The sequence below is a fragment of the Hemiscyllium ocellatum genome, chromosome 15 (assembly GCF_020745735.1).
Source record: "Hemiscyllium ocellatum isolate sHemOce1 chromosome 15, sHemOce1.pat.X.cur, whole genome shotgun sequence".
Taxonomy (NCBI): Eukaryota; Metazoa; Chordata; class Chondrichthyes; order Orectolobiformes; family Hemiscylliidae; genus Hemiscyllium; species Hemiscyllium ocellatum.
The window spans coordinates 18202141-18226537 of record NC_083415.1 but is presented as its reverse complement, the minus strand read 5'-3'; the positions used below and the strand labels follow the sequence as shown (position 1 = coordinate 18226537).

General features: G+C 40.8%; 1 protein-coding gene across 1 annotated transcript; it reads left to right on the top strand.

Moving 5' to 3' along the window:
- Positions 1–29: 29 nt before the first annotated feature.
- Positions 30–22629, top strand: tti1 (TELO2 interacting protein 1). Its single transcript, XM_060836294.1, has 8 exons — positions 30–132; positions 1409–3757; positions 6607–6771; positions 11291–11442; positions 15188–15328; positions 15547–15751; positions 19864–19951; positions 21346–22629. Exons 2-8 carry the CDS (start codon positions 1444–1446, stop codon positions 21527–21529), a joined length of 3249 nt encoding a protein of 1082 aa, XP_060692277.1. The 5' UTR covers positions 30–132; positions 1409–1443; the 3' UTR covers positions 21530–22629.
- The last annotated feature ends 1768 nt before the right edge of the window (positions 22630–24397 follow it).

Below are 24397 nucleotides of genomic sequence, written 5' to 3'. Positions count from 1 at the left end.
GGACAGTTCAATCTAGAAATTTCTGATCGAGAGCGGCCGCCGTTAGTGCGCAGGCGTCTGGGCTCGATTTGGCGCATGTGCAGTAGCGCCGGTCATCCCTGGAGCTTCAAGCTGAAAACAGCCGGACAAAATGTTAGTATATCGTGTCTGGATCCATACCTATAATATACCGGAGAGTGAGGAGTCTGTGACCATAACAAAAGTCCAGAGCCAGTAGATTCCTGTTAGGGTGAAAGGAAAGGCTGGCAGGTGTAGGGAATGCTGGATGACTAGAGGAATTGATGGTTTGTCCAAGAAAAAGAAGGAGGCGTATGTCAGGAACAGACAGGAGAGATCGAGTGAATCATTAGAAGAGTATAAAGTCTGGAGTATATTTAAGAGGGAAATCAGTAGGGCAAAAAAGGGAACATGAGATCACATTGGCAAATTAGGTTAAAAAGAATCCAAAGGGTATTTACAAATACATTAAGGACAAAAGGGTAACTAGGGAGCAAATAGGGCCCCTCAAAGACCAACAAGGCAGTGTTTGTGTGGAGCCGCAGGAGACGGTGGGGTGGAGGGGGGAAACTAGATGTGTATTTTGGGTCAGTGTTTACTGTGGAAAAGAATGTGGAAGATATAGAATGTGGGGAAATAGTTGGTGACATCTTGAAAAATGTCTATATTACAGAGAAGGAAGTGCTGTATGTCTTGAAACGGTTAAAGGTGGATAAATACCCAGGACCTGATCAGGTGTATCCTGGAACTCTGTGGAAAGGTAGGGAAGTAAAAGCTGGGCCAAAAACAGTGGTAAGGACAAGCTAGGGAACTATAGACTGGTGAGCCTGACTTTGGTCATGGGCAAGTTGTTGGAGGGAATCCTGAGGGACAGAATTTACCCATATTTGGAAAGGGATAGTCAGGATGGAACTTGATTGAGTTTTTTGAAAAAGCAACAAAGAAGATTGATGAGGACGGTGTGGTGGACATGATCTATAAGGCGTAGGCAAGTTGGACTGAAGGGTTTGTTTCCATGCTGTACATCTCTATGCCTCCAGGATATCGAGGAGTGAGGGATCTGTGTCCATGCCTGTAGGATACTGGAGAGTGAGAAGTCTGTCCACTTCAATTATTTAAATTTTGTGGACATTGTTCAATATATTCACTGGAATCTACAGCTACACCACATCTAATCAGAACTCGGATGTTTGCTCATTCTGTAATATTGTGGCTGTCTCCATAAAAAAAAGTGATTTTGGGCTACAGCTATTATGATTGTAATAATAACATGATTAGCCACTCAACACATATTGCCACTTCATCTAAGTAGCATTGCTACCTTTTGTTGAATAACATTGACATTTTTTAAATGAATGTGTTTGTGAAAGGTTCAGCAAATTGAACATAAAATTCTGTTTCTGTTTTACAGGATGATAAAGCAATAGATGCAGCAGTAGGTTGAAGATGGCCATCTTTCATACCCCAAAAGAGGCTTTCAGTGCCTTGCGTCCAATTTGTGTTAAGATAACAAAGGAACAGAATGTCATCAATGTACAATGCCTTCAGTCCCAGCTGCAGAAGGTTGGGGATGCTGCATTACAGGAATTGCAGGAGTATGTCTTGTTTCCACTTAGATTTTCATTGAGGACACCTGGTCTGAAGCAAGAAAGATTTGTCCAAAGTGTAGTAGAGTGCATTCATTTTATAATTTCTAGAACATGTGTGCAGAATCAGCAACAACTTTGTGACATCTTCTCTGAATTTTCTCTTTGCCTGTCCTCTCCAGGAAACCATGGAAAGCTGGCCATTATCTCAGAGGAGCTTAAAATGGCTGTTGTCCAAGGTCTCATTGCCCTGCTTCATTCAGCATATGGTGACATTTTGCTATGTCTCTACCAACCACACATGCTTCCTACACAAGGATTTGTTATTTCTATGCTTTTAGACATTGCTGAACATGAAAAATCAAGACAGCTTCGGGTCCTGGCCCTAAAGTGTTTGCTGCTTTTGATATTACAGTGTGATTGCCCAGATACGCACTGTTCATTTGACAGTAGTGACCTCCTTCAAGTTGGAGATGCATTTGCCTCATTTTTGCCAGGAATCGCTTTAGGAATGTCACGCATAATTTCTGGAGATATTAAACAGGGTCACTTAGTAACCACCTATGCCATTAAGGTTTGGTATAAACTGGTGGGCTTAGTCATGGCCAACGACCAAGTGTCCAAGAATCACCGTGACAAGAAAATGCTCTTTGTAGAGGACAGTAAGCTTGCTGATCTTGTAATCTGCAGGGAACCAGAATGGGTGAAAGATACTGCAAACAAATTAGATGTATTGTTACAGAAAATCTGTAGCTGTGCTACTGGCAACCCACATTGGAAAGTAAGGTTGGAATTGGTTGAGCTAGTCTCCCATTTGCTGTCTTACTGTAACAAATCACTGAAACAATCTATTGGCCATTTGCTGGAAATTCTGGTTGGCCTTGTAGGTGATGAGAGACCAGAAGTGCATACCAGATGCGGGCAAGTTTTGAGAAATGTCTCTGAGCTTTGTATGATATGCGAGAACAAAGATTTTACAGATGTGCTGTCTGAAAATGTGCACGCACTCACAACTGCTCTTCCAAGACTTATGAGAACACTGGATGACCAGAGTAAATTGAAATCGTTGGGTTTATTACTTGGCTACTTAAAGTTATTAGGACCCAAAGTGAATGTTATATTAAATTCAACTGTTCACCTTAGCCGTCTTTCAAAAGCACTGATGCAAATCCTAGAGTTGGATGTCACGGATGTGAGAATTGTGGAAGAGAGACGTTTGAATTCTGAAGCTGATGATCTACAACATCCAATGTCCTTTCTGTCTGGCTGGGATCACTTAAGACTGGGAAACAAGCCCACTATGAAGAGAAAATACTTCAAGCATTTTACCGAAGAATGTGTGTTTGCACTACTCCAGCAGACTTGCAGAGTTTTAGGTTACTATGGCAATCTGTATCTACTCGTGGATCATTTCATTCACCTCTACCAAGAGTCAGTGTTGTATAGGAAACAGGCTGCAATAGTGATTAATGAAGTGCTGTTGGGGGCTGCAGGGTTAGATGTGGATGTTCTGCATGAAAGAGAAACTCCAGTTAGTGTAGATGATCTCAAGGCAACTGTGACTTCCATTATTGAGGAATACGTAAGCAGGGCTAACTGGGATCTGGTAACAAGTATTGAGTCAGAGCATGAGGCTGGCCTCAATACGAACCAACCAAAATTTCTGGGTTTTACTAAAGGATCCCACAGTGATTGTCTTCACACAAGTCAAAGTCTAACTGTTCACACTATGAACAGCAATATCTGGCAAATCTGCATTCAACTTGAAGGAATTGGCTATTTTGCTCAGATGCTAAATAAGGAATTTCGTCAACTTTTAATGACTTCTCTTTACCCAGTGATAGAAAAGGTTGGAGCTGAGACTTTACTTATTAGTCAAACAGCTACAAGGACATTAATAGATCTTTGCCAAGCCTGTGGCTATGATTCATTTCAAGAATTGATAAATCTGAATTCTGACTATCTTGTGAACACTATTTCCCTCAACCTGAGAAGACTAACTCAATATCCTCACACACCCCGTGTTATTAGTGTCATGTTTAGCTATTCCGATGCCAGTCTGCTACCTTTGGTTGATGATGTGGTTCAGGATGTGCTGCTGTCTCTTGATCATTACCACAGTGAAAAGGCTCATCTAATTTTCAATGTCCTCCATTCACTAATGACAGCTTTAGGTATGTTGTTGATGAAAGTATATCCACATTCCACTATTGGAATGTAGCACAATGTTTGTCATTACTCATTGGAATTGAATGGTGCTAAGCATTCTGCTGCAAGCAGAAAAGTTTCCAGCAATATAGTGTTTTTTTTCTTTTGCAGTAAACATGGTTATCTTGTTTAAATATTAGGACAATTTAAGGTAAGAAAGCAATTTCCAAGGCTGAAACCAAAACGTTATTGTGGAGGTTGAGGAACAAACTCAACCTACAAAGATATGAACTTTTAAAACCCAATGTAAATGGCAATATCTATTGTTGCGGCTGGAGAGAGTAATTGTTCCATTCTCATCCAGTAATGTATAAGTGGTAGTCGAGTGGATTATGAATTTGGTCATCCTTTTTCTTAAATTTCAAAGTTTTTAAAAACACATTATAAATGCAATGGCTTTGTGTCTTAAAAGTCATCCCTCTTTTCAGAATTAGCTTCAAGCAATGATGCGTTCAATTGTTAAAAATCTTGTTTTTAAACTTTGTACACCCCAGTCCAACAACAGCATCTCCAGTTCATGAGTTCAATTGTGTTTGTCTAAACTCCTCATTAGAATGTGACCATCATTAAAGTCTACAGTATTTTTAGATCTACACAATGCCTGTAATCCAAGTTTTTTAGCTGCAGCCCTATGCATCCAACATTAGTTTATCTTGTAGTCTCCCGTTCTGTTGAAGACTATTGACCTGTAAATGACAGAAACTCCCTTTTTTCTTTTTAGATCCAAAATGGTCTGTGAACTTCCTTTTTCCTGTTCCAGCTATAACCATTGATATTATTTTTAAAATGGGTAAATGGCAGAAGTCATGAATACGTCTACTAATCTTTAGTTTTTTTGTGTGTCCAGCTTTGCAAACTGATATGTAGGAAACAAAAAGCCAGCAAGATTTTGAGATTTGTAATTTAGGGCATGGAGCACAAGTAAAGAAATAAGTTAATAACAACAACAACTTGAACCATTTTAAAGTAGTACAATTCCAAAAGCATTTCAAAGGGCAATTGATTATCAAACAAAAGTTGACACTGATCAACATAAGATGTTGGGGTAAATGCCCAAAAACTACGTCAAGGTAAATTTTAAGGATCCTCAAGAAACTGCATAGGAGGTTCAGGAAGAGAATTCCAGAATTTTGGGCTTAGCCACTGAAAGCAAGTCTGCAAGGGAACAAGAAATCTGCAAGAGGCCAAAATTAAAGGAGCCTATGAATCTTGGAGTCTTGTATAGATTACTGTGAAGCAGGTAGCCATTCAGGGATTTGAAAATAAGGATGAGAATTTTCAAAAAACAAAGTGTTGCCTAACTGGAAACCAGCACACATGGGTGATCAGCTGACAGAGCTGGATGGGATTAAGTATGCAGACAGCAAGCTGTGAATGAAATGTGTAATGGAGGTTAAACATTGCTAAGTAAAGTTTATCACTTAACCATCACCTTAAAAGTATTGATAGTCCAGATATTTAATTGCTAGATGTGGAAGCTTCTGTGTGCAAAATAACCACCACATTTCCTACATCATAACCATGACTACATTTCAAATTTGTTGACGAATGTTGCAATGGTTCAAGCCTTGGAAGATGCTAAACAAGTAAAATGCTATATAAATAAGACTCCATTTAATTTCATTTTAAATGACTTGTGAGATTTTTGGATTCTTTCATGGGATATGGGTATCATTGGCAAGATCAGCATTTGTTTCCCATCCCTAATTGCCCTTGAATTGAGTGTCTTGCTAGGCCAATTCAGAGGCCAGTTAAGTGTCAATCACGTTATTATGGATCTGGAGTCTCATGTCAGCCAGACTAGGTAAGAGGATAGAAACTTTTCCTTTGGGAAATTAGTAATGAGGAGGAGTTTTTTTTACAATGCTTGATGATAGGGTCATGGCCATTGTTACAATTCCAAATTGTATTTAATTTCCATCAGCTGCTTTAGCACGATCTTAGGTCTCTGGATTACAAGTCTCGTGACATTATTTCTACTCAACTGTCTCTCCTACCTCTGGGAAACTTCTAATATTGTAAATCTCTGCTAGTATTGCTCAGTGTAATGTCCCTTACCTACCTGTGTTACGGACTTCTTAGAATCAAGAGTAGAATTAGCTTTCAGCTCTTGTTGGACATATTGATGGAAGCTTTGTGACATGTCTTCTGGCCTGTTCACTATTGGCAGCCTGACTCCTCCATTCTTTTGATGCACAGCCTGACCGTATCAGTTGGAAAACTGATGGAGTTATAATTGGGTGATTCTTTGCTTTCTATCAAACAGCCTATTTTCCTTTATTTCCTATAATAACGAAAAGTCTTCAAACCAAATTAAAAAACCACATTTTTAAAAAGGCAAAGTTTGTGGAAGTTATCCAACCTATCTCAAAAGTCTACTGCCTTTACAAATGGCCACTATTATTTTAAGCAGCGCATTCTCTAGATATCTATTGCCTTGTTTTTTCTCAAGTGTTTATGTAGTTTAGAATCTGTGGTCCAATTTAAGTGAGGCACCTGAAAACATCATTTAATAGACTTTTTCAAATTTTGACTGGTAGAAGCTTTTTAACTTACCTGAGCTACTGTTTCAGGCAACCTAGCGTTTATTGGTGCCAGTCCCGAATCCTGATAAATTGGGAAGATTAGCAACAGAAAGCATATGATGTCAACCACAAGCCAAATCCAATAATGGTGGTTGATATGAAGGTGTAACCCATCATCATTGTAATGATCGGACAAAGGGAAAAGCTGAATGACAAAGCCTTTCAATTAATGAAATATTAATGAGAGATTCTGTTACAAAATAACCTCCACATTTTTGATCACAAAATAGCTCACTGGTTTCCACCGAAGGAGCCTGCTCAGAAAGAGAGACCTCACAATAAGGCCTGTAATTTTGCTACCAAAGCAGAAGAGATCCAGTGCTTTTTCAAGGATTATCAGAAGCAAAAGCGTTTGGCTGAAGGGGATGTTGAAGATATTGATTCGGACCAAACAGGTATTTCCTGGACAAGAATTACCTTTCCAAATAATCAAGATATTTCACTTTTCTGTAATGCAGTGCATGCTATCAGTCTCAATGTGCGTGCAGTGAACAATTAGGTGCTAGCACTTAGAAGCTTGTGATCCAGTCATAGAGCCATAGAGATGTACAGCATGGAAACAGACCCTTCGGTCCAACCCGTCCACGCCGACCAGATCTCCCAACCCAAACTAGTCCCACCTGCCAGCACCCGGCCCATATCCCTCCAAACCCTTCCTATTCGTATACCCATCCAAATGCCTCTTACATGTTGCAATTGTACCAGCCTCCACCACATCCTCTGGCAGCTCATTCCATACACGTTCCACCCTCTGTGTGAAAAAGCTGCCTCTTAGGTCTCTTTTATATCTTTCCCCTCTCACCCTAAACCTATGCCCTCTAGTTCTGGACCCCCCACCCCAGGGAAAAGACTTTGTCTATTTATCCTATCCATGCACCTCATAATTTTGTAAATAAAGGTCACCCCTCAGCCTCCGACGCTCCAGGGAAAACAGCCCTAGTCTGTTCAGCCTCTCCCTATAGCTCAGATCCTCCAACCCTGGAAACATTCTTGTAAATCTTTTTTGAACCCTTTCAAGTTTCACAACATCCTTCCGATAGGAAGGAGACCAGAATTGCACGCAATATTCCAATAGTGGCCTAACCATTGTCCTGTACATCCGCAACATGACCTCCCAACTCCTGCACTCAATACTCTGACCAATAAAAGAAAGCACACCAAACCCCTTCTTCACCATCCAATCTGCCTGTGACTCCACTTTCAAGGAGCTATGAATCTGCATTCCAAGGTTTCTTTGTTCAGCAACACTCCCTAGGACCTTACCATTAAGTGTAAAAGTCCTGCGAAGATTTGCTTTCCCAAAATGCAGCATCTTGCATTTATCTGAATTAAACTCTATCTGCCACTTCTCAGCCCACTGGCCCATCTGGTCAAGATCCTGTTGTAATCTGAAGTAACCCTCTTCGCTGTCCATTACACCTCCAATTTTGTTGTCATCTGCAAACTTACTAACTGTACCTCTTATGCTCGCATCCAAATCATTTATGTAAATGACAAAACGTAGAGGGCCCAGCACCGATCCTCGTGGCACTTCACTGGTAACAGGCCTCCAGTCTGAAAAACAATCCTCCACCACCACCCTCTGTCTTCTACCTTTGAGCCAGTTCTGTATCCAAATGGCTAGTTCTCCCTGTATTCCGTGAGATCTAACCTTGCTTATCAGTCTCCCATGGGGAACCTTGTCAAACGCCTTGCTGAAGTCCATATAGATCATATCTACTGCTCTGCCCTCATCAATCTTTTTTGTTACTTCTTCAAAAAACTCAATCAAGTTTGTGAGACATGATTTCCCACGCACAAAGCCATATTGACTATATCCCGAATCAGTCCTTGCCTTTCCAAATACATGTACATCCTGTCCCTCAGGATTCCCTCCAACAACTTGCCCAACACCGAGGTCAGGTTCACCGGTCTATAGTTCCCTGGCTTGTCTTTACTGCCCATCTTAAACAGTGGCACCACGTTTGCCAACCTCCAGTCTGCCGGCACCTCACCTGTGACTATCGATGATACAAATATCTCAGCAAGAGGTCCAGCAATCACTTCTCTAACTTCCCACAGAGTTCTCGTGTACACCTGATCAGGTCCTGGGGATTCGTCTACCTTTAACCGTTTCAAGACATCCAGCACTTCCTCCTCTGTAATCTGGACATTTTGCAAGGTGTCACCATCTATTTCCCTACAGTCTATCACATCTATATAGGTGATTGACATTCTGAAGACTGTGTTGTGAGATTTAACTTTGTCGTTACGTTTCTCAGTAAACTGATTTTGTTGTTACAGTTTTGGTTCTTATAGAGTACTGCAGCTCTCTGCAAACATAAAAGCTTATCCTGTGATTAATTCAACCGTTAGCTGCTGGATGCAATGACTGAATAACTGACATGGAGTGAATCCTTTTAATCCCTTTTCATATGTTCACTAGCATTCCTATGATCTTCTCTTATTTCTTCATATCTCCTTGCACTCTGTTTTTCTCACTTTTCATATTTGTGTAAGCCCCATTTATGCTCTAATTTTTGAACTGTGAATTATTGGCTGTAATACTGAGAGGATTCTCCATATCAGAGTTGTACAGTACCCAATTAACTTACTTTGTATTTTATGTTTCCTGCCTCCTAACCAACCATGCTGCACATTACAGTCCATTGCAACCAGTTATTTTGCCAGAAATTCTGCGTACTGCTGAAAAGGAATGCAGCAGAATAATTGGTTTGGCAATTCTAATACAGCCTCTGGTAATGCATGTTGTTTTTTCTGAATATTAAGTTTTATATGATTTCATGATGACATGTAGTTTTCAGACAGTTGTTCTGGACAAAAGGCTATGTATAGTGACAAAACCATGAATACTTTTTGTCCCCTTTCCTGGAGGTGGCAGAAAGGGCAAATAATTGGGTGGGTGGGTGGGTCTTGGAGCAAATCTCTTCCCCCTTCCTGCCACCATAGCAACTCTTTGTCATCAATACGGTCCATAACTGGTCAGTTAATGTCATCTAAGGACCTAAACTCATTACTGGCCCAAATTAACTGCCTTCCCAGCAGTCAAGAAAAGAGACTGTGTTTTCCATGCCCAGAAAACAGAGTGGCTGCCTCCAGGGTTGGGTGGGTTGTCCTATTTTCCCTAACCTGAGGACAATTATGGTGTGGATGAACAGGCAGGAAAGTGACCTCTAAAAGGCAACCTTGCTTCTGATCTTCTTTCCACCTTGAACATCTTGCTTGTAAGTCCCTCTCTGGCCCAACAAAAAAACACTTATCTTGCAACGGTGCAACTCTACATGGATCTCCAACAATGCTGTTTAACCTTTGAAAGCTGTCAGTCTCTGGCTGACAACTTCAAATGGAGTTGGGAGTTCAGGGGTGAAGCTTCTGATTAGACTAGAAAACCATTCTACAGCATTTAAATATCTAAATGATATTTGATACTGTAATCTTTTTCACTTATGGAGACATAGAGTTAACCAACTCTGAAGGTACCTGACCCAACACTTACTGCAGAGTACTACAACGTAAAAGGAAGCTATTCAGCCCATTGAAGCAGCACCAGCTCTTTCAGTGAGTAATCCAATTAGTCCCACTCCACGATTCTTTCTTCATATGCCTGCAAATTTTTGTTGTTCAGGTAGTTTTCCATTTTCCTTTTGAAGCCTACTATTGAATCTATATCATTGTCCTGTCAGACAGTGAGCTTGTTGCTTTGAAGATTCTTTTGTCAACAGAATATAGAACCATACAACATTCGGTCCACCTCTTTTTGTTTGCCATTCACCTTAAATCCTGTTTTCTTAGGTTACCAACTTTTCAGCCACTGAAAACTGTTTACTTTTACTTACTCAATCTAAATCTTGCATGATTTTTAAGCACCTCTTTCAAATACCCTTTTGGCTTTTTCTGTTTGAAGGAGAGCCTGGCTCACCCAGCAGAAACTGCCTTCATCAGAGCACTCGTTCATTTTGCCCCACTTTTACTTTCTGTTGCAGTCAATAAAGTAAGGATAGATGGGTGCAAAATGTGCAGGCAATTCAATCCCCTTGGTTTTCCACTGGATAGGCTAGACTAAAATTACTTCACAAATTTGTCTGCATTGCAATTGGGCAGCCAACTGGCCTAACTTGTTATAGAAATGTCTTTCAATTAAATATTGGGAATTCTGGAATCACTGTCTTTAGACCTAACCACAAACCCTAGCCATTGATCCATTTCCTCATCCTAACCACTTTGGTGAGAAACCATAGTGTTTAAATCTTGGCATGCTCCTTTATCCTGAATTAAGCTAACTCAGATCCTGTCAATTAATAAGATATTTCAATTCAACCTGTAACACTCCCCAGTCCATATGCCTGTGTGACCTTATGTTGTGAAAACCCTTATCCATGCTCTTATTGATTGTAATTTTAACTGTTCTAATACTCTTCTCGCTGGTCTTCTACCTTGCACACTATAAATCCAACACTGTCCAAAATTGTTCTGCTTGCGTCCTACGTCAGATAGCATTCATCAGCACTCCTGTATTTTCAGTCTAATTTTGGCTCTAGATCAATCAATAGCTGATTCTTAAAGAATTCTCCATCTTGTTTTAAAATTACTTGGTCCTCTGTAACCTTTCCCAGCCCAGCATCTTCAAGTTTTCTGTTGTTTTAGTTGTCGTTGCATAAACAGGACCACTCATTGCTAATACGAATTCCAGGATACTTTTAAGTAACTATGGAGCTGGCATGTCTGATGTATCAAAGCAGTAACCTTTCTATTTTCGGTCTGATTTAATAGATCAGCACCTATTAACTTGATCCTTTCGCTGTTTCAAATGTTGAATCTGTTACTCAACCATCCATCCTTTTGGTTGACAGTTTTATTTTTAAACATTCTACGTGAAATTTGAGTTTCTTAACACAAATTTATGTTTTGTTTTAGAATATGAAATCTCTGATCAACTGGAACCTGACATTACTTTTGACCACCCTGATGTGAAGAAGGAGCTCCCTGCTCATATCCAAATTGCTAAAGATGTGATGGAGAGGTGCATTCACCTTCTGTCAGACAAAAGCATTAAATTACGGCTAAAGGTCTTCTAGTGTTCCCTATCTTGATATTTGATTTTAAAATGTTCAAGGATTTGTACATGTTTTTCAATTCTCAGGTTTCTCTAAGGCTAGAAGTGGTGAGGCAGTTTACTTGTAAAATCAAGTCAGGGCATATGGTATTGACTGAGACCTAGTTTAAATATTCCTTTTAAACTTAATCCAAATTAAATGTTCAAGAGTGCAAGCAAAAGTCTTTTTCATCCCCCATCATTCCCTCAGAATAGTTCTGTTAATTTTAATGTTTCTTCTATTTAGTTTCTGTCAGTCATGTATAATAACTTCCGATCTTTGTGGAGATGGCATCTGTGAATTAAAATGAGTTTTGAGAGCAAGCAAATTAGTATTATTAGTTTTCTAACATGTTGCATTTTATGGTATAAAAATCTTACCATAATAAACACCCTATAATTCGTTGTTTAGAGACTCCTGGACTGCATAGTTAGCATTTATAAGAGATTGGACTAGAATGGAATAAAACCTTATTTATTGAGTTAGTTCTAAAATGGAATTGTAATGATTTGCTCAATCTGATGCTTCAAAAGAGTATTGTTAGAGGTGGGAATTGAGAGCTGATGTGAATGCACCCAACCTTTCATGCTGTCTAGTCTGCTTCTTATAAATGGTTTGAGGCAAGCTAGTCCCAAGACTGTGCAGCCCCAAATAAAGAACAGCATTATCTTACATAGATCTGTTAACTTTTAAGGAGTCTGCGACGGACAGTCACTCCCTTAAGCCCAGGGAATATAAATTTTGAATGCCTATGGTAGAAAACTAGTTTAATCATCTATTACCAAATCTGGTTGAATCACTTAAGTCATTAACAGATATTTCTCTCCATTGCTAAAACTGTTCATTATTCCAAAATCATTCTGGAATGCAAAGATAACCCCCAGCTTTTCTTCAGCACAAGCTTTTGATTTGGACAACTCTCTTGTGCTGCCTTTATCCTAGTCTTTAATAATGTACCCAGAGCTCGAAGAATCAATACCTTCTACCTTGCTGCTTCTCTCCCATCGATCTCACTGGACCAAACCTCTCCTAATTGTCCCAACCAATGCCTTAGCTGTAAGTTGGGCCTTTCTCTGGTGTCCTTCCTCTCTCCTCCCATGAGTTGTCCATTAGTCCCACTTTCTGCTCCATCAGGCTATTCCAAGCAAACTGCAGCCAAGTAACTTCATTTCTGTATTAACTGAAGTTGTTAACCATTCTCTCTGCACAGGTAATAACACTCCCCTTAACATTGACTGTCTGCTCCTCCAGCAACAAAAAGAGTCACCATTGATCCCTCTGGCTTTGCAAGCTACCACCCAATCTCTGACCTACTTTTCTTATCCAAAATTTTGTAACATGCTTTCACCTGCCAAATCCATGCCCATGTTTCCTGTTCTTCCACATTTAAATCCCTCCATTCAAGGTTCCACACTGTATATTTACTAAAGTCACTGAACTAAAATAGACTTTTACAAAATTATAGCTGATGATGTATGATTGTGGCTAATATATTTCTCCACCTATCTGCTGTCTTCAACATAGTTGACCACACCGTCTTCCTTCAGTGCCTTTCCTCTATCATCTAGCTAGGTGGACATTTTTTTGCTTGGTTCTATTTGTACTTGTCCAGTTGTGACCAAAGTCACCTGTAATAACATTTCATCCTGCTCCTTTTCCCATATTACATACTGCCCCTTGGTGATATCCCCAAAGACAGCATTAAGTTTTGCATGCACGCTGTCGGGACTAAGCTGTACTTCACCACCAGCTCTCTGGATTATTCCAGTGTCTGATTTGCAGCAAAGCTTATCTGACAACCAAAACTGAATGATGGGAAATCTCTAAGTGGGCATTAGGGAGATTGAAACTGTTATGTTAACCCCTGCCATAGACTCTGCTTCCATTCTTGGCAATTATCTGATACCGAATGGATGATTTAAAACCTTGAAGCTGAATATTACATGTGTTTGGAAAGTAGGGCATGTGTTCTTATGAAGGTATCTAGCACGCCAATTTCTCACTCGCAGAGGTCCCAACGATCAGCGTGCTGCCCACCATATGTAAACAAATAATTGACTCTTAATATTACACTACCCATGCCACAAAATAGTTTAAAAAACAATAACTGCAGATGCTGGAAATCTGAATTAAAAACAGGAATTGCTAGAGGAACGTAAGCTGTCTGGCAGTATCTGGAGAAAGAGAGTTAACAAGGGAGTTTGCATGGCTAGTGGGTGGGAGAGGGGAAATATGTTTCTTTTATCTTCAAACTGTTTAAAACAGGTAGTAAGGAAGGAACACTGCTAGCCTTGAAAGGTATCCCTTGCCCATCAGAGGCACCTACGAGAAAATAGGAAGAGGATTTCCTTCCTTCCCACATGACGACATACAAAAGCTCCATCATATGGATCTCTAAATCATATACATGTCAATGTGAAAGGCCATTAGGGTGTCAATAATCAAAGCTTTAAATGCTTGTCACCTCTTAAACATGTGCTCAAAAACATTGAGATATTGACAAAAGGTAATCAGAAAAATGGAGTTCTTAGAGCTGTCAATCAAACAAGCATATCAGTTCTTTGGACCTGCATAAGCAAACTCACATAATCTCTTTGAAAAGCTTGGCTGGCCATTTGGTGACACTTGAGTAGGGGAATGATTTGGCATGGAAGAGGCACAAGGAAGATGTTTTTCAAAGGCAAATTCAAATGGTACCAAATTTAAAATATGGTTCACAACTCCTCTAAAATCATGGAGAAGCTGGCTCAACTCCACAAAAATTAGTGGGGCATTCCTCCACTCGAATGGAGCTGGATGAGTTAGGAGTGCTGTGTGCAGTCTCTCTTCTTGCATCTTTGTACATTGTATTAATGGCACCGGGTGCCCTGGAATCTGATCCCACCTATGATTTCTTAAATGGCTTTGCAGTCCTTCTGACTTTGCAAATTCCAAGGTTATTGACAAAGGAGTTGGCAAAGAACAGGTGACCTCTGACTTCATAAACAGAGTCAAACAACTGAACCTATAGGAAACTTTAATTAGGCCAGAGATGGAAAATTGCATTCAGTTCTGGTCACCACATTTAGGAAAGAGCATATAAGTCATTGAGAGAGTGCAGGTGAAATACCATTAAAATCATGAGAGATTTTGTTTTTGCAAGGTTAGATGGAGTTGTTCTCCCTAGAGCCAAGGAGATTTAATAGTGTATTTAGAATTATGATAAGTTTAAATAAAGAGATGTATAGGCTATTTTCAATGAATGATTGTACAAGAAGTAGAGGCCACTGACTTAATGATGTGGACAAGAGAAGTGGTGGATTGGAGGAAGCACCTCTTCACACAGTGAGTCGTAGTGACCTGAAACCACTGTCTAAAAGGATGGTGAAAGTGAAGATGATCAATAGCTTTTATAAGGAAAGAATGGGCAGAGTTACAGGGATAAAGTGGGAGAATATGACTGACTGGATTGCTCCACAGCGAACTGGCATTAACTTGATAGCTCAAATGATCTCTTCTGCATTATAATGACCATGATGTTATCAACAGTCAAACTTCACATATTGCATAATGGAAGTAACTGTGTAAAACAAAATGAACTACATTTGTAGCAAAATACTTTTAACACGAAACTCTTGTTTTCTGAATTAACATAAATTTGAAGAGTTTATTCTGAGGTCCTTTTAAACATGTACATGTACTAAGTATCTTCGGTTATGCAATATTTCTTTTCTTACAGGTACTGGATGTTTTGGAACTGTGTGTGGTTGTTCTCCAGAGTAATGTGAATGAACTACTCCCAATGGTACACCGGGTATGGAGTCCTTTTGTGCAAAGATTGACCAATGATGATCCCCTCGTGGTCCTTAGGGCATTCCGGGTAAAGTGATGTTTCCTATCCAGCATCTTTGGTGAATTTGTGCATCTTACATGTTTTGCATTAAACTAAGGCAAGAGGGATTTGATTTATCCTGACTTTCTTATGAAATATTTGCAAATATTTCTGGATATCAGAAATTTGATGGGTTATTTTCTGATCTTGAATGGTGTAATAAAAAAAACTACAGAACATTGAAAGGTTTCTGTTTTGTTTTACAGGTGCTATGCAGGTTGGCAGACACCTGTGGTGATTTTCTGAAGAGTAGAGTTTCGAAAAACATTTTGCCAAAGGTGATTGGCTCTTTAGTCAGCCAAGCCCCTGTCAGTGCAAAGGCTGGGCCTATTTATAGCCACACACTTGCCTACAAACTCCAATTAGCTGAGCTTCAAGGTCTTGGAAAACTCTGTGAGAAACTGGATCTTGGTAAGTACATAAGATCACAAGACCTCAACATGGCTGATAAATTTCTCATCCCAATTCTTCCACCTTCTCCTTATAACCCTTGATCCCCTTTGATAATCAAGAACCTATCCATCTCCATCTTAAAAACACTCAATGACCTGGCCTTAACAGCCTTCTGTGGCAACGAATTCCATAAAATCACCACTCTCTGGCCAAAGAAGTTTCTCCTTATCTCCATTTTAAAAGGTCTACCCTTTACTCAAAGGCTGTGCCCTCAAGTCTTGGTCTCTAACCAATGGAAACATCTTCCCAACAGCCACTCTGTCCAGGCCATTCAATGTTCTGTTAGTTTCAATTAGATCCTCGCCTTACCCTTCTAAACTCCATGGAGTATAAACCCAGAGTCCTTAGACATTCCTTTCTTAAGCTTTTCATTCCTGGGACCATTCTCATGAACCTCCTCTGAACACTCTACAGAGCCAGAACATCCTTCCTGAGATATGGGGTCCAAAACCACACACACTACTCCAAATGTGGCCTGACCAGAGCCTTTTAGAGCCTCAGAAGTGCATCCTTGCTTTATATTCAAATCCTCTCAAAATAAATGCCTCTATTGCATTTGCCTTCCTAACTACAAACTCAAACTGCAAGTTTACCTTGAGAGAATCCTAGACTAGAACTCCCAAGTCTCTTTGCACTTCAGACTTTTGAATTTTCTTCCCATTTAGAAAATAGTTCATGCCTGTATTCTTCCGACCAAAGTGAATGACCTCACACTTTCCTACGCTGTACTCCATCTGCCACTTCTTTGCCCACACTCCTAACTTGTCCAAATCCTTTGCAGACTCTCTGCTTCCTCTATGTTACCTGTCACTCGACCTACCTTTGTATTGTCTGAGTTCCTTCATCTAGATTATTCATGTATAAAGTGAAAAGTTGGGTCCCAACACTGAGCCTTGCAGAACATGACTTGTTACTGGCTGCCATCCTGAGAAAGATCCTTTCACCTATACCACCAATGTCACTAGTTGGACCTTTCATATTGCTTTCAAGAAAATAAGAATGAAAACTAATACATTTTTCATGCCTAACATTTTCCTTTCCATTGCAGCTGTGGGTTTTTTTTCTGTTTTCTGTTTTAATTCAGTTCCATTTTCTAAATATAACCCTAGCTTTCCTGCTTCAAACTATTTATGTATTCAGACACTGAGAATTAGAACTTTTCTCTCTAAAATCCTCTATTAGCTGAATAATTATCGATTTACTTTTACTATGTGGCAGATGTCTTGACACAGATATATATCACAGACCATAGGCAAATTATGCTGTTACAAACCGTCATGTATTCCTGATGATTTCCAGAAGACTTTGCTTCAAGGGCCAACATATTCCAATGGACACTAATTCCTGTCAGTTTCGAAGATGAGTCTTATTGGATTCAAAACATGAAATAATTCCTCAATACATTCTACATTTAATACCTGTAGCATTTTCAGCAAGAATCCAAAAATGGCTGTTTTGTCCCAAAGATGCTGGGTGACTAGATTCCCTACAGTATGGAAACAGGTCATTCAGCCAATTCTCTGAAGAGTAACCCACCCCGACCCATTCCCCCATATTTACCCCTGACTAATGCACCTAACACTATGGGCAGTTTAGCATGGCCAATTCACCTGACCTACACATCTTTGGATTGTGAGATGAAACCAGAACACTCAGCGGAAACCCACGCAGACATGAGGAGAATGTGCAAACTCCACACAGTCAGTCGTTGGACATGGGAGTCAAACCCGGGTCTCCGGTGCTGTGAGGCAGCAGTGCTAATCGCTAAACAACACCACCCATGCTGCCCAGATCTGCTGAATGTTTTTAGCACTGTTTTTATTCCAATAATGCTTGTTTTTCATGAGATTTTTTGATATTGAGATACACTTTTTAAAATCATTAGCAAAGAAGGGAGTGAGATGGAGAGAAAATTAGTCCTTCTTACAGTCTTAAAATAGAACAAATGCACAAAATTCTCTCAATGTTCCAGGAAGCTTGTTACCTGCAATCAGAAGTAACAGATTTGTGTAATTGTATACAGTACAATATTTGGCTGCAATTCCTCACTTTTGTTTCAATTCAGTTATCATTTTTGGATTAAAACAAACCTAGTATGTCATTTTTCGGGACTGAGAAGTTAATGCATCCAGCAAGTATCAGACTGGTGATGTCATATTGGTGCTGAACGTGCTAAATCATACAGTTATAATATTCAGTTTAGGAGGGCATTCACCAGAACACTGAACCCAAAAACAGGAGCAATATACAAATGGAGTTAAAGCAATCTAACAATTAGTAGACTATAACTGGCTTCTAGCTTCCTTCATATGTAAAGCTGTACCTTTAAATTAATGCTAGAAATGCAAGATATTTCTTACATACATTGTCTGTAACAATATGTATTCAGGCACTGTTTCAAGCTTTAGGTTTATCTAATTGTGCAACAGAAAACATAGCCGTTTTTCTTTGAAAACATTGTTGTTAGTGGAAATCAATAATTAGGAATTTAGCCATGGAATGAATTTACATGGCCTCAATCTAGTTTGTTTTAAGTATGAAACAGGAACATGTTAGCAGATTTAATCAGAGTCATAGCTGAAAATGTGTTGCTGGAAAAGCGCAGCAGATCAGGCAGCATCCAAGGAACAGGAGATTCGACGTTTCGGGCATAAGCCCTTCTTCAGGAATGAGGAAAGTGTGTCCAGCAGGCTAAGGTAAAAGGTAGGGAGGAGGGACTTGGAGGAGGGGCGATGGAGATGCGATAGGTGGAAGGAGGTCAAGGTGAGGGTGATAGGCCGGAGTGGGGTGGGGGCAGAGAGGTCAGGAAGAAGATTGCAGGTTAGGAGGGCGGTGCTGAGTTCGAGGGATTTGACTGAGACAAGGTGGGGGGAGGGGAAATGAGGAAACTGGAGAAATCTGAGTTCATCCCTTGTGGTTGGAGGGTTCCTAGGCGGAAGATGAGGCGCTCTTCCTCCAACCGTCGTCTTGTTATGGTCTGGCGATGGAGGAGTCCAAGGACCTGCATGTCCTTGGTGGAGTGGGAGGAGGAATTAAAAGTGTTGAGCCACGGGGTGGTTGGGTTGGTTGGTTCGGGTGTCCCAGAGGTGTTCTCTGAAACATTCTGCAAGTAGGCGGTCTGTCTCCCCAATATAGAGGAGGCCACATCGGGTGCAGCGAATGCAATAGGTGATGTGTGTGGAGGTGCAGGTGAATTTGTGGCGGTTATAGAAGGATCCTTTGGGGCCTTGGAGAGAAGTAAGGGAGGAGGTGTGGGCGCAAGTTTTACATTTCTTGCGGTTGCAGGGGAAGGTTGCAGAGAACACCTCTGGGACACCCGGACCAACCAACCCAACCACCCCGTGGCTCCACTTTAACTCCCCCTCCCACTCCACCAAGGAAATGCAGGTCCTTGGACTCCTCCGTCGCCAGACCATAACAACACGACGGCTGGAGGAAGAGCGCTTCATCTTCCGCCTAGGAACCCTCCAACCACAAGGGATGAACTCCGATTTCTCCAGTTTCTTCATTTCCCCTCTCCCCACCTTGTCTCAGTCAAATTCCTCGAACTCCGCTCCGCCTTCCTAACCTGCAATCTTCTTCCTGACCTCTCTGCCCCCACCCCACTCCGGCCTATCACCCTCACCTTGACTTCCTTCCACCTATCACATCTCCATCGCCCCTCCCCAAGTCCCTCCTCCCTACCTTTTATCTTAGCCTGCTGGACACGCTTTCCTCGTTCCTGAAAAAGGGCTTATGCCCGAAACGTCGAATCTCCTGCTCCTTGGATGCTGCCTGACCTGCTGCGCTTTTCCAGCAACACATTTTCAGTTCTGACCTCCAGCATCAGCAGACCTCACTTTCTCCTCCTTAATCAGAGTCATCACAGGGTTGCTGATGTAAGAAATGGCAGTTATTAATTTGAATTTAGAGCAAAGAAGCATTATTAGGTGAAATCAAGATGGCTTCAATTTCTATCCCACTGTGCTACGTCTGACTTGGGCACTGTTTAACACTGGCAATGTAAAATAAAAAGTTAATTTCCTCGATTTTACAGTGAAGATGAAATAGGACTATTTTTCTTGATGTAGGTGAAACCGATCTAGATATGGTCGCCAACACTTGCCTACCATATCTGAGCAGCAGACAACCACCGAAACTCCAGGATGCAGCTTGCAGGTAACTCATTATAATCAGTGATTAATATGATGAATTTATGCTTTTAAAATGTGAGAGATTCCCATTGTCTTAGAATTATTTTAATATCTTTTCTCTTAAAATACTTTGGGAAAAAGTGTAACCAACCATTCTGACAATCCTATTGAGCATGTATTGTTTTGATATCAATAGGATAGAAGAATGAAGATAGTCTGGGGGTGCACTTGGTGCCTGTAATTAAATGTTTGTGGCTGTTCTTGAGGTTGCATTATTGCATGTGAAAAAAAAAATGACCATATAATCACATAGGTCATATTAGAGAGCTTCCTGTTTAAATTATTATCCCCTGTCATCTATATTAAAATTAGATGTAGAACCAGGGCCCTGATGGCTCAACTAATTAATAGCTGAGCCATTCAAATTAAGGAGCCTCTCTATCAAGGTGGTGAGGATACTGGTGGAATGGCTTGCAGGAAGGAGACTTCAGCAGAAATACAAAGGATAGAAGAGGCTTGATGATTTTGAAAAAAAAAGAGAAACGCATTATTTTGAAGAATATTTCAACTGGAATTAAAGGGGCTTGAAATAGCAGATCCCTCTCAGCAACATCTTCATCTGATGGCACTCTTAATTTTCACACATGCACAGCTCCATCAAAGCATACCTCTCTCAACTCTTCCACTATTGTTAAATTGTTTAACTTCCAGTCCTGGATGAAGTGAAATTTCTTCCATTTAAATGTTGGGAAGAGTAAAGCCATTATTTTCTGTCCTGTTCCAAAATCTGTTCCCTAGTTACTGACTTCTATTCCTCTCCTGGTCTGAGATGAATTTCCATCCTCATGTTTGCGCCATCACTAAGACTGCATAATTTTACCTCCGTAATATTGCCAATAATGCCATTTTCTCAGCTTAGCTGCAGCTGAACCCTCATCTTTGTTACTTTCAAACCCAAATCCATGTGTTCGTGGCTGATTTGCCATATTTTACCGTATGTAAAACTTCAAGTCATGTAATGGCCTTAACTCGCAGTAAGTCATCATTTTCATATCTCCATGGCCTTGCCGCTCTGTAGCTTTGGAATCCTTTCTTACCCCAAAAGCTTTCATACTGGTGTTTTGGGCATTTCTGATTGTAATTGCTGTGTCATTGGTGGCCATACCTTTAGCTACGTGGTTCTGAAGTTTAGGAAGTGCCTCCATATAATCTTTATTTCTCTATCTAGTTTTCTGATTTGACACTCCTTAAAGCCTATGTTTTTTACCAAGTTTCTGGAGATGTGACGGATTATCTCCTATTGGATTTGTATAATACTTTATTTTGTAATACTCCTGTGTAGTAGTTTGATTATTACATTAAAGGTGCTATCGAAATATGTTGATTTGTATGTAACTTCTCTCTTTTTCCTTTAACCAGTGTTTTTTACCACCTAAATGAAGTTGATCCTGATGTCACATGGCTCATTTTAAATGAAGTTTATTGTCCAAGTACTTATGACCCGCCGCACTTCAGCCTCCCACCAATACACCTGACAGGAATGGGAAAACAGAGAAATGAATTTACTGATAATGTTCTTCAACTTCTGCAAGAATTTGAATGACTCAGAAATTTGTGGTAGTTGGCAGTGCCAACCATACCTAAAGCTCCCTATGTTCAGACTGCTAATATCAGCCTTGGTGCAAGGAATGTGATAAACTGAGAAAAGGCATACAGCTGAACCTCCCACCAGTTTCTGTGGCTAGTTGTATAGCAGCACCCTCAAGGTTTGGACACATTTACCTTTTCAACCACTGGCAAAGGTAACAGAAAAACCAAGAAAATATAGGTGACAAAAGTATCAAGGGGATGTCTTAAAGATTCAAACAATTGCTGCAGGTATCTAGTACAGATTGAACCAATCACTGGAAAAGCTCAGCAAATCTTGCAGCATCAGAGGGAAAGCAAAGTTAACATTTCTGATCCAGTGACATTCTTCGAACTGATCAATTTCTGTTTTTGTTTCTGATTTCCAGCAGCTACAGTTCTTTGGTCTTTTTTGTCTTGCACAGATTGGTTTCAACATCTTGTAGCTGGGTCTATAATGTGTTATGATTCCTTTCCTTGCTATTTTTTAGCTTTCCTGTATTAAGCTGTGCAACTGTGACTGGCTATGGGATGAATGGGACAATCCCACAACACCATGTTATTAACCAGCAGTGGGATGAAATCCTAGACAGGGATAACTAGGTTTTTTTGGTTACTTTGTATTCAAAACTGATTAATCTTCTGCTCATCAAGGTTGAATGGATTGAATTCCTCAAATTCTGCAACAGTTTTAGGTTGCATTATATCTGAACAATATCATCAAAGGGCTACAAAATATAATTGGATGACTCGTACATCTGGTGTTTATGCAATCAATATTGGTACACACAAGGAAACTCAGTAATAAATGCACTAGTGTTTTCAACCTAATGAAAGCCTAACTGTCTGATATGATATTTTAATGTAATGGGCCAATGACTTGCTTCTAGAATATCCATTTTAGAAATTCAACAGGGAAGGAATTTGCTACCTGGTCCTTTTTTAAATTATGCTGATCCTATAACAGACACAGCTGTATTGGTCATTACAGTGAGATGTGAGAGCTTCTTCTGTTTAGGTTTGTATATGTACTTCCTGATGGCAAATCACACAAGTATAAGCTAACAGTGTAGCAGCAGCTCCCCCTTCTGATCGGAATGGAGTATCTTCAGCATGTGTACTCTTTTTGAAAGACTGTTTGAGCCACTCTATTGAATAGGCAGAAGTTAGATTAAAGGTCAGTGCAACCTGTGCTCACTTTGCTGAGTCGCACTACATTCCTTTCCTAGAGAAATGTATTCCTGACATGCAAGTCAGAGCAGGAACTTGACAACTTCAGTTCTCAGCTTGCTGTTTGGGGTCTCTATCTTGGACACCTGACACCAACATTTCAGGGCATATTCCAGGGCAGCACATCCACAGACCTGTAGCATCCAACACATGCCAATCATTCCACACCGTCATGACATTTCTACATTGAGAATGGTTCTGCACTTCATTGCTGCTGAATTTTGGAACACACCAGCGTCAAGCTTGGATACCGAAGTCTCTTTGTGCTTCAGATTTCCGAAGCATTTCCCCATTTAAAAAATAGTCTGCATCTCTATTCTTCCTCCCAAAGTGCATAACCTCATACTTGCCCACATGAATTCTTTGTCCATTCGCCTAGCCTGTCCAAGTCCTTCTGCAGCCTGCACGCTTCCTCCACATTACCTGTCCCTTCTATCTTTGTGTCATCTGCCAACTTCGCAACAGCATCATCAGGTCCGAAGTCCAGACTGTTAATACATAATGTGAATAGTCTTGGTCCCAATACTGACACCTGCAGTATTCCACTAGTCACTGGCCGCCATCCTGAAGAAGATCCCTTTATCCACACTCTCTGCCTTCTGCCAGTTAATCAAATCCTCACCCTTAACAATTTCTCCTTCGAATCCTCCCACTTCCTCCAGATCAAAGGGGTAGCGATGGGCACATGTATGGGCCCCAGCTATGGCTGTCTCTTTGTTGGCTACGTAGAACAGTTGATCTTCCATAATTACACCGGCACCACTCCCCACCTCTTCCTCTGCTACATTGATGACTGCATTGGCACCACCTCGTGCTCCCATGAGGAGGTTGAGCAATTCATCAACTTCACCAACACGTTCCACCCTGACCTTAAATTTACCTGGACCATCTCTGACACCTCCCTCCCCTTCCTGGACCTCTCCATCTCCATTAATGACGATCGACCTGACACTGACATTTTTTACAAACCCACCGACTCCCACAGCTACCTGGATTACACCTCTTCCCACCCTACCTCTTGCAAAATGCCATCCCGTATTCCCAATTCCTCTGCCTCCACCGTATCTGCTCCCAGGAGGACCAGTTCCACCACAGAACATACCAGATGGCCTCCTTCTTTAGAGACAGCAATTTCCCTTCCCAAGTGGTTAAAGATGCCCTCCAATGAATCTCGTCCACATCCTGCACCTCTGCCCTCAGACCCCACCCCTCCAACCGTAACAAGGACAGAACACCCCTGGTGCTCACCTTCCACCCTACCAACCTTCGCATAAACCAAATCATCCACCGATATTTCTGCCACTTCCAAAAAGATCCCACCACCAGGGATATATTTTCCTCCCTACCCCTTTCCGCCTTCTGCAAAGACCGTTCCTCTGTGACTACCTGGTCAGTTCCACGCCCCCCCCCTACAACCCACCCTCCCATCCTGGCACCTTCTCCTGCCACCACAGGAACTGTAAAACCTGTGCCTACACCTTCTCCCTCACCTCTATCCAAGGCCCTAAAGGAGCCTTCTACATCCATCAAAGTTTTACCTGCACATTCACTAATATCATTTATTGTATCCGTTGCTCCCGATTACACTCTCCTCTACATTGGGAAGACTGGGCGC

What these genes read in the sequence shown, in the direction of transcription:
- tti1 (XM_060836294.1), top strand. Translation starts at nt 1,444, where the DNA reads ATGGCCATCTTTCATACCCCAAAAGAGGCTTTCAGTGCCTTGCGTCCA. An exon ending in GCATTAAATTACGGCTAAAG is followed by an intron (nt 11,443 to 15,187) that starts GTCTTCTAGTGT and finishes CTTTTCTTACAG; the next exon opens with GTACTGGATGTTTTGGAACT. An exon ending in TGGTCCTTAGGGCATTCCGG is followed by an intron (nt 15,329 to 15,546) that starts GTAAAGTGATGT and finishes TTTGTTTTACAG; the next exon opens with GTGCTATGCAGGTTGGCAGA.